Below are 16,407 nucleotides of genomic sequence, written 5' to 3'. Positions count from 1 at the left end.
GTGAGGTTTGCTGCTCTGCTAAGATGGTCAGTTTATCAGCCATGTGTAACAGTCATTTCCCAAAATATTCTTGCAGTTATTACAGCACTGCACTAAGCCATTTATCCAGCCACATTTGGGGTTAATTGCTGGTGATAAGAGCAACATAAATATACTAAGCCACAGCCTTGCCTGACAAGGTTTTTATACCAACCACCAACCAAGTTTTCTTCCCCTCTTACACGCCTGCAATCATTTTTAGTGGCCATCACTCCTACTGAATCACCACAATAAACCCTTTAGATATAAACAACTTGCCTTTCAATACAGCCATAAATCAGACTTGGTGTCATCACATGACCCCTCCACTGATGAGGGAGGCTGAGGGCAGTAGTTCTCAATCCTGGTGCACATCAGAATTACCCAGAGCGTTACAAAAGGCTGATGCCCAGCCACTGTCAATGTGCCTGGGCACTGGGATTAGGTGAAAGCTCCTTGACATGCCTTTACTTCCCACACCTTAAGCTCTGATGGACTCCTTGGGGTTAACCCACCCAGAAAGCCTAAGTCTCAGCCCCGGGCATTCAAGGTGAAAAATTGAGGCTGACACATGCACTGTAATACATGGCAATAAACTACAAGGAAGTTGAAAAGGCACTGCAGGAACTGCTATTTCCTGGGACTGCTTTGAAAAGAATGAACAATCCTCTTTGGAATTTGTGTACTGATCCACACTCATATTTATTGTCCTTCAATATGCCCAGGAACTTGCCTCTTGTCAAGTCTTTGAGGTCCTCCCGCATCTTAACAGCTGCAAAGAGAGAAGTGGGGAGGAGGCAGCAGGCAGGAAAAGACACCAGAAGAAAGATTCGAGAAGGAACTGGGTGGAGGGAGAGACAAATGGGGCAACACAGCCCCTCCCGACATGGCCTGACAGCACAGTGGGGGATCCCAGAAAGGGAGAGGAGATGAAAACCAGTGTTTTCTATTTTTTGTTTTACTTATTTTTATTATTTTTATTTAGTTTTTAATTAGGCAAAGTCTTGCTCTGTGCCCAGGCTGGAGTGCAGTGGCACGATCACAGCTCACTACAGCCTCGACCTCCTGGGCTCCAGTGATCCCCTTGCCTCAGCCTCCTAACTGGACCACGGGTACATGCCACCATGCCTGGCTAATTTTTTCATTTTGTGTGGAAACAGGGACTTGCTATGTAGCCCAGGCTGGTCTCTAACTCCTGGCCTCAAGTAATCTTCCTACCTCTGCCTCCCAAAGTGCTGGGATTATAGGTGTGAGCCACTGTACCCAGTTGAAAACCAGTGTTTTCTAAGGCAGAGCTCAGGCACAAGGAAGAGAAGCAGAGCTCTGGTAGAGGAGATGCCAGCCCAAGGAAGAAGCACCCAGAGGGACCCCTTCCTGCCAACGTCAGAACTCCTGTGGAACCTGAGAATGGGCACTACCTGCCTTCTTCCCACAGTGCTGGGCAAGTAGGGATCTAAAAGTCAATAACATTCAGCAAATATTTGGGGATTGAAACAGAAAAGATCCCTGCCCTCAGACAGCCAACAGTCCAGTGGAAAGACACATAAACAAAGCTACTGAGAAAAATTACAAACCAGCAAAGTGCTACAGAGAAAAAGAAGGGGATGTTTCTAATTTAGATTCATGGTGTCAGATGCCACAAAGGCAGGCAGGGCCCCAGAGGAGTGCAAGCCCACACTGCTCACCCAGGGTTCAGCTCAGGCCCCTGTCCCTCTGCAGCCTGCTCAGCTGAGGTGCCAGAGCCAAGACACTTCCAAGCTGGCATCACCTACAGGGAGCCAGTCAAGGGGGCAGATGGATTCCTTCCACTCAGCGTGGTGAAATGCTTACAGGAAAGGGATTTGGCCAGAGGAAGACTGGGGACTAGGGCACATTAAATGAACAAACAAACAGCCTTCCCACCCCCAAAAGAAAATGTGAAAATATAATCTCAAAGATCTACTTAGCAAATGAGTTTCATTTTCCTTTAGTTTTCTTAAGAAGAGTGACAGGAACAGAAGTGAATCTGAAGCACAGCTCAAGGATACTGGGGTATCTCTTAGGGTGTTGATGGTGCCGGGGAACTGGGCTTTAGAGACACCCTAGAAACGCTCTAGTAAGCACTAAGCTCTATCTACTGAATGCTACTCAACAGAGAGACCCTGGGTCTGACTTCCAGGGCTGTACCAAGAGGTGATCCTGATGGGTCCCCAGCAGGCTCCTCCCTTCCCTCCCCGTCTCACTTATGCCACCAGAAGACAGGCTGTGCGGCAGCCTCACCCCAGAGGTGAGCAGTCATAACATCACTTCTGATACGTCTTCTGGGTCTCAGTCCCTACTCAGTCATCCATAAAACCACTCAGGAGCTCTTCATAGGTAAACAGTTGATCCCAGCTGCCCCCTGAACAAACACTTCAGCACAGCACCAATGACAGCTCAGGAAATGACAATCCATTTAATGCCCATCTGAACCAGACACCATGGGGAAAGGAAGGCCGTCACAAATAAAAAGCCACGCATTCCAAAACCAAACGGAGACAACTGCCTGAGAGCAGCTGGGCCCTCCACACAGCTTCTGAAAGCACCACAGGGAGGACCTAGCACTGCCCTACCTCTGAAAAGAGCACTGGGTTTGGAGTCAGAGATCTGAATTTGCACAGCAGCTCCAAAGTTAACTAACTAGCAATGTAACCTGAATGGGGTCAGTTCACCTCTTTGAGCCTCTTATTTACTCCTCTCCAAAACCACGTCGGCATCATACGTCTATAACCCGCCTCACAGCTTACAGAGTGCCCTCACCTGCATTAAGTTGGGGCACCCAGGAACAGATCCAGTCAATCAGGAATCTATCACCCCCAGTGTATACAGGAGAGAAAAAGGACTGAAAAGAGGTCAGGGCAGGGCCAGGTGCAGCGGCTCACGCCTGTAATCCCAGCACTTTGGGAGGCCGAGGTGGGCAGATCACGAGGTCAGGAGATTGAGACTATCCTGGCTAACACGGTGAAACCCTGTCTTTACCAAAAACACAAAAAATTAGCTGGGTGTGGTGGTGGGCGCCTGTAGTCCCAGCTACTTGGGAGGCTGAGGCAGGAGAATGGCGTGAACCTGGGAGGCGGAGCTTGCAGTGAGCCTAAATAGCTCCATGCACTCCAGCCTGGGAGATAAACTCTGTCTCAAAAAAAAAAAAAAGAGGTTAGGGCCACTCCGCCAGGATTACACAGTCAGGGCTGCTGTCTTCTGGGCCTCCAGGCCCCAAAGCCAATGGTTATCTCGTTTTAACACGTCACCTCGTCAGAGCTGCCATGAGAAGCAAACGAGATCACACATAAACAAGTCCTTTGTCACCTAAAAAATGCTAATTAAATATAAAGGTATTTGAGCCTTTTGGCTGGTATTTGAACCACTGTCTAGTCCAGGTCTCAACCCTAGGAATGCCCAAGCCTCATCCCAAGAGTTAAATATAAATAATCTGGGGTGGGCCTTGTTAAGGTATAGTTTTAAAACTCCCCAGGGGATTCAAAGGTGCACCCAGGATAAGAAATCTCTGGTCTATAGCCCTACTTTCCCCTTCCTCGATCCATCACTCATACACCCACCCTAACCCTAACCCTAACAGACCATGCAGGATGACACAGGGACCCTCAAGAGGACCTGGGCCTAGGACTCCCGCTAATATGTGACAATCCCCTCTCTGGCAAGGGCCATGTTTCACTCCTTTGGGTATATGCCACGCACAGTAAGAGCTTAATAAGTGAGTACTGAGGCTGGGCGCAGTGGTTCACACCTGTAATCCCAGGACTTTGGGAGTCCAGGGTAGGCAGACTGATTGAGGCTAGGAGTTTAAGACCAGCCTGGGCAACATAGTAAGACTCCATCTCTACAAAAAATACAAAACTTAGCTGGGCCTGGTGGCACATGCCTGTAGTCCCAGCTACTTGGGAGGCTGAGATGGAAGAATCACCTGAAGAGGTCAAGGCTGCAAAGAGCCGTGATTGCACCACTGCACTCCAGCCTGGGCAACAGGGCAAGACCCTGTCCCAAAAAAATAAATAAATATGTAAGGGAGCACTGAATTGAACTCAGCTGAGCTTTAGATGCTTGAGCACGGTGGTCTGGGCTGGTTTCATTGTAGTAGTGCCAAAACTAGAGAAATGCTGAAGAGAGACTGCCTCCACAGACGAGGTCCCTGCAGACTTCAGTAGAAGAAGATTTAACCAATGACTGAGTCCTCCACTGACTCAGTCCTCCCAAGAGATGTCACAGCCTCTCCAGGAAGCTGGCAGACCCTTTAGTCAGCACATAACTTCTTTCAGAACCTGCATGAAATGCCCCAAATCAAGGGTCCTTGTTTCTCATACTCAGAAAACCTTTTTTTTAAGACCACAAGTTCTGCTGCCACCTTACAACAGCAGCTTAGGAACCTGAAGACAGGTCAGAGTATAAATGAAGAAGGGCCCAGAAAGCCACACATTTTTAAGAAGTAAAAATTCAGCTGGGCGTGGTGGCTGACATCTATAATCTGAGCACTTTGGGAGGCCAATGCAGGTGGATAGATTGAATTCAGGAGTTCAAGACCAGCCTGGGCAACGTGGCAAGATCCCCTTTTATTTTATTTTTTTTTATATATATTTTCCTGAGATGGAGTCTTGCTCTGTTGCCCGGGCTGGAGTGCAGTGGTACAATCTCAGCTCACTACAACCTCCACTTCCTGGGTTCAAGCGATTCTCCTGCCTCAGCCTCCCGAGTAGCTGGGACTACAGGTACGTGCCACCACATCCGGCTAATTTTTTGTATTTTTAGTAGAGACGGGGTTTCATTGTGTTAGCCAGGATGGTCTCCATCTCCTGACCTTGTGATATGCCCGCCTCAGCCTCCCAAAGTGTTGGCATTTCAGGCATGAGCCACCATACCTGGCCAAGACCCCATTTTTATTTTAAAAATTGCCAAAAATGGCTGGGCATAGTGTTGTGCACTTGTAGTCCCAGCTACTTGGGAGGCTGAGGTGGGAGGATTGCTTGAGCCCCAGAAGCAGAGGTTGCAATAAGCCAAGATCACACCACTATACTCTAGCCTGCGCAACAGAGTAAGACCTTGTCTCAAAGCAAAAATTAAAAAAAAGTAATTTATCTTTTACAAAAACTGTCTTTTGGCTGGGCATGGTGGCTCATGCCTGTAATCCCAACACTTTGGGAAGCCAAGGCGGGCAGATGACCTGAGGTCAGGAGTTCAAGACCAGCCTGGCCAACATGGCAAAACCCCTTCTCTACTAAAAATACAAAAATTAGCCAGCCATGGTGGGGCATGCCTGTAGTCCCAGCTACTTGGGAGGTTGAAGCAGGAGAATTGCTTGAACTCAGGAGGCAGAGGTTGCAGTGAGCCAAGATCATGCCACTGCACTCCAGCCTGGGTGACAGAGCGAGACTCCATCTCAATAATAATAATAATAATAATAATAATAATAATAAATTCAAAAATAAAGTAAAAACTGTCTTTTAAATTTCATATCATTCCTCAAGTCCAGCAATCAATCAGCTGTTGATAAGCACATGCTATCAAATGGAAGAGAGAGGCCCAAGACAGGGCCAGGGATCCAACTCTGCCATGGAGGTCTGCACTTCATGCATTTTCGTTCTTAGTAAGCAGCCTCCCCACCCCGCTGGTGTTCAAGTCAGACCCGGGTTAGGATGCAGGCTTCTCCACTTTCTGTTTGGATTCCCCTAGAAAAAAGCCCCTGAGACAAGGATTTGAGTACAAGAGACTTTTCTGGGAGGTGAGCCCGGGAAACATTAGGAGGGGAGGAGGGGAGTGGAGAAATGAGAAAGGAAGGAAAGAAAGCCCCCAAAAAGAAGAGTGTTATCAAAAGCCTGTAACCACTGTGAGCCATTAGAGATTAATCCTTCCAGACAGTTCTAGAAGACGATGCAGAACACCAGCCTCAGAATAGGATTCCCCCAACCCCGAGGTCAAACGAGCTGGGGCGTTTGTCTGCCAGTGCCAAACAGCCATTGGTTGAAGGCTGCTCTCGGGGTAACTCCCTGGCACTTCTGAACTACCCTATCCGCAGGCCCCAAGGTTTAAGGCCAGCGAAAGCGCTCAGGTGCTAGGAGCTGGAAGTCTGGCTGGTATGAGTGAAAGGTACATGCCCAGGGGATATGGGCAGGGTGCTGAACCATCTGTTACAAGTTTGCTGTGTGACCCTGGGGAAGTTACTTACCTTCTCTTATCCCAGTTTCTGCAGTGGTGTAGAATTTAAAAAATGGGGATACAAAATGTCTTCCTCATAAGGATGACATGAAGATTAGATGAGGTCATGCATGGAAGGGATTAGCCCAGTGCCAGGTTTGCAGTAAAGACTTAATATAGGCTATAGGTTATCATCAATATGCTTTATGAGCTTCCTCCTTTTGGAGAGTGGGGATGGGAAAGAAACATTTGGGGAAGGCTGATCTGGAATGGTCTAACACTACTTCCCCATGGGCAGCCACACATTCAGTGCCTTGCTAAGAAAAAGTTCCAGAAAGACATTCAAGGGACCCCAAGCCCACCAAGGGTCATTGTGCAGACCCAACCTGTTCTGATGTATAACAACAGCAGAAAACTCCTAAAAGAAACTGATGCAAAATAAAGGAGGCATTCCCCTGGTCCCTGCCAGCCCCCTCAGTTTATTTTATAAAGGATTTCTGACCCAGATGGAGAATGAGACTTGAAAGCAGGCAGCAGGCCAATGCAGTCTAAGCAATCTCCTTCCTGAGGGAGGAAAGCCACCAAAAAAAAAAAAAAAAAACCCCATCTAGATGCCTTCGGGTAGGCCTGGCCCAGAGGCAAGGGGCTAGATTTTGAGAAACTTCAAGGCTCCTCCCAGCCCTTGAAGAAGTGCGTCCTAAAGTTTGTCCCAACAAACACTAATGCCCTCCCCACAATAGGTTCCTTTGGAAAATGGTGCTGGAGTCAAATGTGTTTGAAAAAGGCTTCATGCCATATCCCCCTCTTGGCAAATTCTTATACCCATTACATATTAAAAGCTTTAATGTCCAAGAATTCTGTTTAACCCAGTATTTCCTAAATTTATTTGACACAGACCGTATATGTGCAAAACAGTCCCCCTCTAACCTCAGTTTTGCTTTCCGCGGTTTCAGTTACCCATGGTCAACCATGGTCTGAAAATATTCACTGGAAAATTCCAAACATAAGTAATTTCTAACTTTTAAACTGTGCACCATTCTGAGTAGTGTGATGAAACCTCCCTGTCCTGCTTCATCCTGCCCAGGACATGAATATCCCTTTGTCCAGCAGATCCACGCTGTGCGTGTTACCTACCCCCACCCCATAGCCGGCTCAGTTATCAGATCAACTGTCACAGTACTGCAGTGCTTAAGGAACCCTTGTTTTACTTAATAATGTCCTCAAAGTGCAAGCGTAGTGATGCTGGCAGTTTGAATATGTCAAAGAGACGCTCTAAAGCACTTTCTTCCTTTCTTCTTTATTTTTTTGAGACAGGATCTCTCACTTTGCCACCCATACTGGAGTACAGTGGCATGACCACAGTTCTCTGCAGCCTTGACCTCCCAGGCTCAAGAGATCCTTCCAACTCAGCCTTCCAGATAGCTAGGACTATAGATGCGTTCCACCACACCTGACTAACCTTTTTAAAAAAATTTTTGTAGAGACGGAGTCTCACTGTGTTGCCCAAGCTGGTCTCAAACTCCTGGACTTAAGCAATCCTCCCACCTCAGTCCCCCAAAGTGCTGGGATTACAGGCATGAGCCACTTTGCCTGGTCCCACTATGCCCAGACCCTAAAGTGCTTTCTTTAAGGGAAAATGTAAAAGTTATCAATAAGGAAAGAAAAAAATCATATGCTGAGATTGTTAAGATCTACGGTAAGAACGAATCTTCCATCGGAAACTGTGAACAGTATATCGTCAAAACTGTTCTATTTTATTATTAATTATTGTTAATCTCTTACTATGACTAACTTACAAACTTTATCACAAGTATAGATATACAGGAGAAGAACATAGTGTTATGTAGGGTTTGGTACCATCCGTGATTTTAGGCATCCACTGGGGGTCTTGGGTTGTACCCCCCTCGGATAAGGAGGGACTACTATATGTGAGACATCTACGAACAGCCCTCCAACGGGCACATTTAGTGGGAGAGCCTGGGCTGAAGGCGGTCCTCAGAGCCACAACCCATCATCTTTGCAACCCCATGGCCTAGCACAGTGCCTAGTGTAAGGTAGGTACCTAATAAATGATTATTATCTGAACAAATAGGGAGAAGGCTGAAAGAACGACTTAATGATGGTTTTCAAATCTGTGAAGTGATATAGTATCAGCAGTGCCAGGCAACAGCTCTCTGTTTCTAAGAAGGCACACATTTTAAATTGCAGCAGGAGGGATTTTGGAAGCCCTGCTCAGAGTTTAGGATTACAACCCACCAAAATAGGCTTCCAAGCCGAGCTGCGTCGCTTCCTTCTGTGGAGGTGTTGGTCTAGCACTTCGGCAGAGCTTAGAGTCTGCGTGCAGACGTCCACCCACCCCACCACCCATTCATTCATTAGCTTGTTCATTCAAACCCTCACTGAGCACCTACTGTGTGCTGAGCACTGATGGAGGTGAGGCACTGGGTCCCTCAGGATTTCCTCCAAAACCCAAGTGGGACCACAGTGAGTTCTGTGATAAAGCCCAGGGAGCCCTGAAGGGGAAGGGAGAGGGGACCATGAAAGTGTGAGGTCAGGAGGCCACAAGCCCAGATGCAGCAGCTCATAACCCGACCAGAGCAAGAGGCAGTGGGCAGGGAGAGGGGGCCTATTACAGTTTCACACTGACACATGAGGCTGGCCTAAAGAATAAAGCCTCTACTGTCTCCTTGTGCTTGTTTGTCTAACCTACCCCGCCCTTTCTCTTGTGACCATATCTCATTGTTCCCAGAGAACAGCCCTGCCCCCACTTCCAAGTCCCTCCCCTCTTCATACTCACAGTTCCAATCTTCTCTTCCTTTCTTTAAGGCACACTCCCCTTAGAAGAAGATAGGAATTCTTCCCTATCTCCTGTCTTGTTCCTCCACTCCCTGACTTCCTCATTCTCCACACTCTATACCATCCCTTCTAGATCTGGGATGTCTTCAGTGGTTTTCATATCCACTCACCAGACAAATGAATGAATAAACCAGAAGTCAAACCTAGGCCCATCTTTCTACTAACCTCCCCCTCAAAAGGTGAGCCACAGATTGTTTTGCCTCAAAAAGGAAGGGAGGACTGGGGCGAGGGGGCAAGAGAGAGTCCAGGGCTGAGCACCCCTCTCATCCTGTTTTACCACCACCACTATGACCCAATCGCCTTCCAGATCTGCATCTGTGCATCAGTGCACACTCACCAGCCCCACCTGGATGCCTCCCAACAAGTCTGCATGTATGCACTCATTGTGCTTCTTTTAAACAGGGGCTGAGATGGGCATGATAAGAGGACACCCTGGAGGACTTTAGGAGGTCTTGACACTCTATTGCAAGACACTGACCCACAGAATTCCGGGCTTAGGTGTAACCTGAGCAGTCTTCTTGGCCAATGATCCCAAACCTAAGAGCTGGTCACCAAAATCACCCGGGGAGCTTTGAAAACCAGCTCCAAGTTGTTTTAAATAGAGATCCATTCCTGGGCCCCACCCTAGACCTTCGGAAGTTGTACCTTCCCAGTGGGGCCTGTGTCTGCATTCTTCAAAAACTTCCCAGGTGATTATTAGAAGCCAAGGTTAAGAATCAATGATGCAGTCAGTGACCCATCCAAACTTTCACCAAGCAGTCAATTTCCTCAGTAACAAGCCAAGGAGGTGGCCATCTAGCCTCCACTTGAACACCTCCACTGACGGAGAGCTGGCTACCCAGGAGGCACCAGATTTGGCTGCCACAACCCCAATGGCTAGAAAGGTGTCATCTACCTCGAGCTGAGACCTGTCTACTACTTCTGCCCATCTGCCACAAGCCTACCCTTGGGAGCAACAGAAAATAATGTAGCCCCTCTTCTAATATCTGAAAACAGGGATCCCAGCAATAACACCTTGCCCTTCGCATTAGGTTTTCTTACCTGATACGGTCTGCTTTTCCCCCAGCTAAATATCCTCCATTCTCTCAAATGCTCTCTCAGAAGTTTCCCCTCCCCTTACAAAACTGGTCACTCTCCTTTGAAGTCTAGAATCGGAGGCCATTGTATTTCAGACCAGGCCTCAATCCTCTGATGAACTGGATAAGGCTATAAACCTAACCAAGATCCTGTGGGTCTTTTCTAACAGCCATTCCAAAATGCGGGCTCACATTAGGCTCACTGTCCGCTAACCAGAAACCCCCAGACTTTCTTCACAATGCTGTAAAAGGAGATCTTCCCTGTCCTACATTTGGATATTGCCTTAAGAAGGGGAAAAAAAAAAAAAGCAGGGCTTTCCAATTTTGCAATTTTGTGTTTGGGAGAAGAATGAATGCTGATCCTGCCTTCCATGAGCCAGCTACCCTCATCCGATAAGCATGGATGAGAGAAGGATGCTAGGGCCTCACTTATGTAACTATACCCAAGGGACTTATGGGCACCATCATGTTGAAGCCCACAGAGCAAACTTTTCATTCTCAACGCAGGCTACACTCCTGGGAAACACATGACAGCAGGTTGCACCCACCACCAAGATAAAGTGAACTGAAGTAGCAGGCAGGCAGCCATGGACAGGAGGCACTCAGCAAGAGGTTGTGCCATCACCGGAGGCTCCCTCCTCAGGTCCCTGTTTGGTGAGGACCAAGGTGGCAGTTCCATTCACACCTCTTGTGGGAGAGGAGGCCTGGCCCGAGCATGGGCCACCATCCTTTGTGTGCTCCAGCCACACCCTCGGACAGAGGGACTCATGGCCAGAGCTTGAATGCACAGGAGAGTTCCTGTCCAAGCCTTGTACACTGATTTTGAAACTCTCTGTGAGGTTGATGGGGTTTAACGCATCATCCACGTCCTCATTAAAGACAAACACGAACACACTGTTCTGTGCTCCCACAGCACACAGACCTCACACTCCTGTTGCAGATGAACACTGAGATTGAATTATTAGCAGTGTACATTCCCACAAATACAGCAGCTGGGCACTGTGCTCCTCCGCTGAGTCTCCGCCATTCCTGAAGTCTTCCCTCAGGGATGAAGGCACTCTAGGGATCTAGAAGATGACCCCCACCCCAGCCACTTCTGCTCCCCGCAAATATCCCCTCCTAGCTTCTGGGAGAAAGAACTGATCTAATAAACAATCAATAAATATAATCGGCAAATACAGTCAGCCTTGAGGTAAGAGAAGCAGACCCTCCTCCACTCCAAACCCAAAGCCAACTCCCAAACCCAGCTTGCTGCTGTGCTGGAGTTAAGCCTGCTGCTGAAGTTCACTGCCACCAAATTTCTCCTATCCAGAAATGCAGATGATAGGGGAAGTAATTGGTGGCAGACGATACCCAGGCCTGTGGGTGAAAGTGTCTTTCTCCAGTCTACCCAGCGTCTCACATTGGGCAGTCAGAGTGATCCACCAGACAGGCCTCTGGGCCAAGTTCCAGAGCAAGGTGGCAGCTCTTCAGCAGGGCTTACTGGGCTAGGCTGCTAAGCAGGTGGGTAGCAGGAAAGGTTCTTGAAAGAGAAGAGAGGGACTCCATGGAGTCAGAAGAGCCCCAGGTACTTCCCTGGGGAGCCAGAGGTCAAGGTCTGAAGAACCATCAAGACCCAGGACCAGAAAAGCAAATGGCCAGGGGAAGCCAAGTACCAGCCAAGAATAAATAGGACAGGCTGCCATGATCTTTCAAAGTTAACACAAAGACTTCCCAGGCCCACGTCCACCACCTGGGTCAGCCTCATACCAGATAGACAGATGTGCACATGCTCACATACACACATGCACCCCTGAACAGCCACAGCCTCGAATCTTGGTCCATATCCCTACCCCCACCCCTCACTTGCCTCCTCGATACAGACACACGTGCTCACAGTCATAGAATTTCACCCACACAGCGCCTGTGTCTTTCTGATCACTGGAACAACTGGCGACAGTTGTAGGTTCAAACAAGCACAAAAGAAGAAATGCAGGAAATCACTGAGTGCCTCTGCAAGGGGGAGGGGGAAGCGCCTAAGAAACTGAGGAAAGACAGGGTGGGGTGGGAGATGGGCTGTCCCACACTGCAGGGAAAACCCCTAGCGGCTCCCCCAAGCTCATGGGGATCCACATGGGGTCAGAATCTTCTCCTCAGAAACCATATCAGGCAGGTTGAATGTGGATGCATAATAATAATATCCCATATTTGAACAGGACTCTCCACTTTTCAAAGAGCTCTTCCATCCATTACCACCTAGAGTCACGCCAGACCATAAAGCTGCTCATCTCCTGGAGTGCAAATGACCATCCCGCCCCCACAGGACACAACGATGCCTTCTCCAAAATAATCGTTAATAGCTAAGCATATGTAATAGTTGTGTGAGCATGCTTGTTTTTGTGTGAGTGCGTGCAGAAGCTTTATGTAGCAGAGTGGGATACAGTCAAACAAAAATGAGGTTGCCATGGCAACAGGCTCCGGCATCATTGCAGCCTATTAACACAAGTGAGGAATGTGTTTGGCAGATGCTCCAGTGTTATTTATGGTATGGGTGTAGCAGAGGGACTTCTAACAGGCAAAGGAGGAGGAAAAAAACAACCCCGTGACGCTCCTACTATACCCCAGCGAGGAGACAGGAGACGACAGTGAGACAAGAGCACAGAAGAGGCTGAGAGGCCTCGAATGGGGAGAGAGAGATGGGAAAGCAGAGCCTGCAGGAAGGCAGCAGAGAGGCGAGGTGGGCAGACAGTAACAGGGATCAGAGGGAGAGGGAAGAGAAAGGAAGTCAGAGAGGAAAGGAGCAGGCAGAGAGAGAGAAGGAGCCGAGGGGGAGGGTGACAAACACTAGGGACAGAGCCAGAGGGACAGAGAAGGGAAGAAACACCATCCTACCAAGAGGGACTGTGGCACCTTGTGTCCTGTTCCTCCCTTGAGTCAAAACCGTCAGGAGCCACTGGTTAAGAAACCAAACGCTTCTCCTAATTGGAGCCAAGGGCAGAGCCCGACACATAAGAGAGGCTGAAGAAGAATAAAATACACAGGTCAGATAATGATGTTGAGGACCTGAGCAAACGGGGAGGGGTCCAGTCTTGCAAGAGGAGCAGTGAAGAAATGCCAGTCCAGTTTACTGAGGGCCTACTATGTGCCCAAGCCACCAAATGGAGAATTCCCAAAGCCCCAACATAGGAACTGCTCATTGCCACCCATTTCCCTGGACATGTGTCTCATCAAAGAAAAGAACAAGGCATCTAATCCAAACCACTCTCACACGCCTGCTGCTCTGGAGTAACCTGAGGCAGAGGTTGATGCTGGACTTCCCCCACCAGCCAGCAGGGTTTGCTCAAGAAAGACAAATTTTATATGAAGCATAATCAAAAGGGTAAATCAAGTACAAACAAAAAAAGATACAGTTTTCTCTGAAGCCAAATAGAGGAAATGTTTGCATTCCCTTGTCTTGAACCACTCATAACAAGCTCTGCATCACTCAGAGCAGATCATATAAAGTAAGTGTAAATCCACCCAAAATCCTACAGCCTTGCAAAGGTCTAAAGACCAAAATGGGTAAAAGAAGAACAGGGCAGGAGCCAGTGGGGGTGGGGAGAGAAGGGAGAGGGATTTGCCTAAGGAACCAGAAGGGGAAGTCAGTCAGACAGACACTCTGTTGCTGCAATGGTATTTTCATGCTAAGGTGGAATTGGGGTCCCCCAGGTTCAGCACCCCTTTCCTGGGATCTGACTCCAACCTCCCTCAGGAGAAACCATACCTATAGCTGTAAACAGACCTTGTGTCCCAAGTTTGGTTCACAAAATACCCTGAATTATCCTGAAAATCTCCACATGGATGACATGCCCCTTCCTCTACAGAAAAGCTACATCCACCCAAGTCAGGAGCAGTCCCCAAAGATACAACAACCGCCTGAAAGCACAAGTCCTCGGGTCAAAAGAGTTGGGGCTTTTATAAGCACTGACAATGGTAGTAACTTTTAAACCACCATCTCTCAAAAGGCTTCTTCAAAGCTAGTCTCTAAATATTTTTTTTTCTTCTGATCTCAGATCAGAAAAAAACTTCTAACTTAGCATCAACAGCCCCACCTACTCCACTCACTGGACCCCAACTATATTGGCAAGCAGTGATTAAATTCCTACTAAGTACTCTGCACTGTGCTAGGTAAGGGTGAGAGAATGGAGGAGGAAAAACACATATACCTTGGGATTTGTGCATCCATGGAGGTTACACTGGACAGACAGCAAGACCAGTGGACACTGGAGAATGAATAAGTGCTCCACTCTGTGCCTCTGACTCTATTGTTAATCATGTAGAAGACCAAGAGACCAGTGTGGTTGGAATGGAAGGAGAAGGTTCCTTGTAGGGGTATGGCTTGGGGCAGAGAATGTTAGAAGTGGAAGGGACATAAACAATCCTCTCATTCTCTAGAAAAGGTAGCAAAGGCCCAGAGAGCTTGTGTGTCCCCTCCCTCCCAGTCACAGAGCACCTTGCAGGTTCAGCTAGAGCCCAGAGCCCTGAAACCCATAACAGTGCTATTCCCTATGGGAGAATACTGTGTCCAGGAAGCCAGGGGGCACAGGAGAGCAACTCAAGAAAGATGCGGTACTCAAGAGGATAAAAGTCTAAGGGAAGGCACTAGAAGAGGAGACATGGAGGAAAGCAATGACAATGGAAAACCCTTAAGAGGTTCTATTCGAGAAGGCAGACACCAGTGGGGGGATGTGTGCACTGGGGTCCAAGGTGAAGAGACTTGCCTGTAGCAAGGGCCCAGTGGACTCTCACATTGGAGCAGCATGCAAACAAGCAGGTTCAGAAGCAATCATGGATGAGGACCAGGAAACCAGACCACAGGACACTAAAGGGAGATATGGTATGGATGTCAGGGGGCTCCTCTCACCCTGAGGTCAGGATGGCCAACATGCCCCTCTCCCAGAAGCCTTTAAGAGAGTCACCAGTTAACCAGGCAAAAGTTGTATTTCTTCCTGAACCTACAGTTCTAGGCTCAGCCAACAAATCCCAGCAGGGATAAAATGTCCCTACCACAAGCAATGACCAGGGGCACCCACTTGAAGGGGTCATGATGTTCAACAACAGCTTTCTGCTCAGGCCGGAAGGGGAATTGCCACCACACACATCTCAGAGGCTCCTTCCCACTTTAGCTAAGGGCAGCTTTTTGGCTTGGGGCACTTTGCTAACTGAAACAAACTTGTCAGTCCTCCTGCAAGTTCAGGGATATCTCCAGCTTCCAAATCCCCAGACTTAGACAGGTGGCAGGCTCATGCTATCTCCTCCTTACCACTGAGCAAGCGGTGCAGGGTGTCCCCTCACCAACTCTCTATCCAGGTCTGGATTAACAAAGCAGCAGTGGCACTCAGGAGGGGGTGGTTGCTAGAGGGTCCAGCCAGTTTTGTTAGAGGCCTTTTGTATATAAGAACAGAAGCTCAGGAAGAGATGGGAAACACGCCTTATCATTTTCTCCTCCAACCTTCCTTCCTCACTGCATTCCCACAGTGATGGCTACAGTTCAGCATACGTTATCTAAGGGGCAAGGAACACTGCAAACGACACAAGGGCAGTCTTTTTGTAAACGAAGCCGCTGCGGCTCAGAGCGGGGTAAGAAGCTCCCAAACAGCCTACATGGCCAAGCCCTGTCTCTCTGGCTCTTTTCACCATTCGAAAGGGTGAGGGTGGGATCCCTTTCTTTGGAGTTAAGCTGAGGCTTGCCCGCCCTGCAATCCAGCCCCGGTGGCCAGGTGGGCCCCTACCTGCTTGAGCAAGAACTGGTCCTGGGCGTTGGTGCGCAGGGCGATGACCAGGTGGAGGGCGGACAGGAGCACCCCGCTGAGCACCGCGGCCCGCATGCGCACGGGCAGCAGCGTGTAAATGGTGTAGATGAAGAACACGGTCCACCAGATGCCCTCAGAGGCGCTGCGCGGCTGCGGCAACAGCAGGCCCACCACCTGGACGGCCAGCACCACGGCGATGAGCGCATAGCAGGCCAGGCCCATGTGGTCCTGGTGGAAGGCGGCGCGGTTGCAGAGCACAGCCATGATGAGGATGACGCCCACGGCGGCCGCCAGCACGGCCAGGTAGGGCAGCTGGAGCGGGGGCCGCGCCGCGTGGAAGGCCAACATGACCAGGCACACGAGCACCAGCACGGCCATGAGCATGGTGAGGCTGCTCTGGTTCAGGCGGAAGAAGTAGCGCTGGTACAGCCGCTCCAGTTTGTCCGACGGGAACTTCTTGGAGCGGAATATCTGCAGCAACGCCAGGCAGCAGGCGCCCAGGGACAGCACCGCGCCAGGCCCCG

At 49.1% G+C, this 16,407-nt stretch overlaps 1 protein-coding gene across 1 annotated transcript in view; it reads right to left on the bottom strand.

Moving 5' to 3' along the window:
* The window catches only part of ADCY5 (adenylate cyclase 5), a 163,997-nt gene extending 147,596 nt beyond the window's left edge, over positions 1-16,401 (bottom strand). Inside the window, exon 1 of the mRNA XM_011971554.1 lies at positions 15,863-16,401. Coding sequence (XP_011826944.1) covers positions 15,863-16,267 — 405 coding nt within the window. The 5' untranslated portion in view covers positions 16,268-16,401. The remainder of the gene's footprint in view (positions 1-15,862) is intronic.
* Positions 16,402-16,407: the final 6 nt, after the last annotated feature.

The sequence above is a fragment of the Mandrillus leucophaeus genome, unplaced genomic scaffold (genome assembly GCF_000951045.1).
Source record: "Mandrillus leucophaeus isolate KB7577 unplaced genomic scaffold, Mleu.le_1.0 Scaffold123, whole genome shotgun sequence".
In the NCBI taxonomy this organism is placed as follows: domain Eukaryota; kingdom Metazoa; phylum Chordata; class Mammalia; order Primates; family Cercopithecidae; genus Mandrillus; species Mandrillus leucophaeus.
This window is presented reverse-complemented; position numbering and strand designations above follow the sequence as displayed.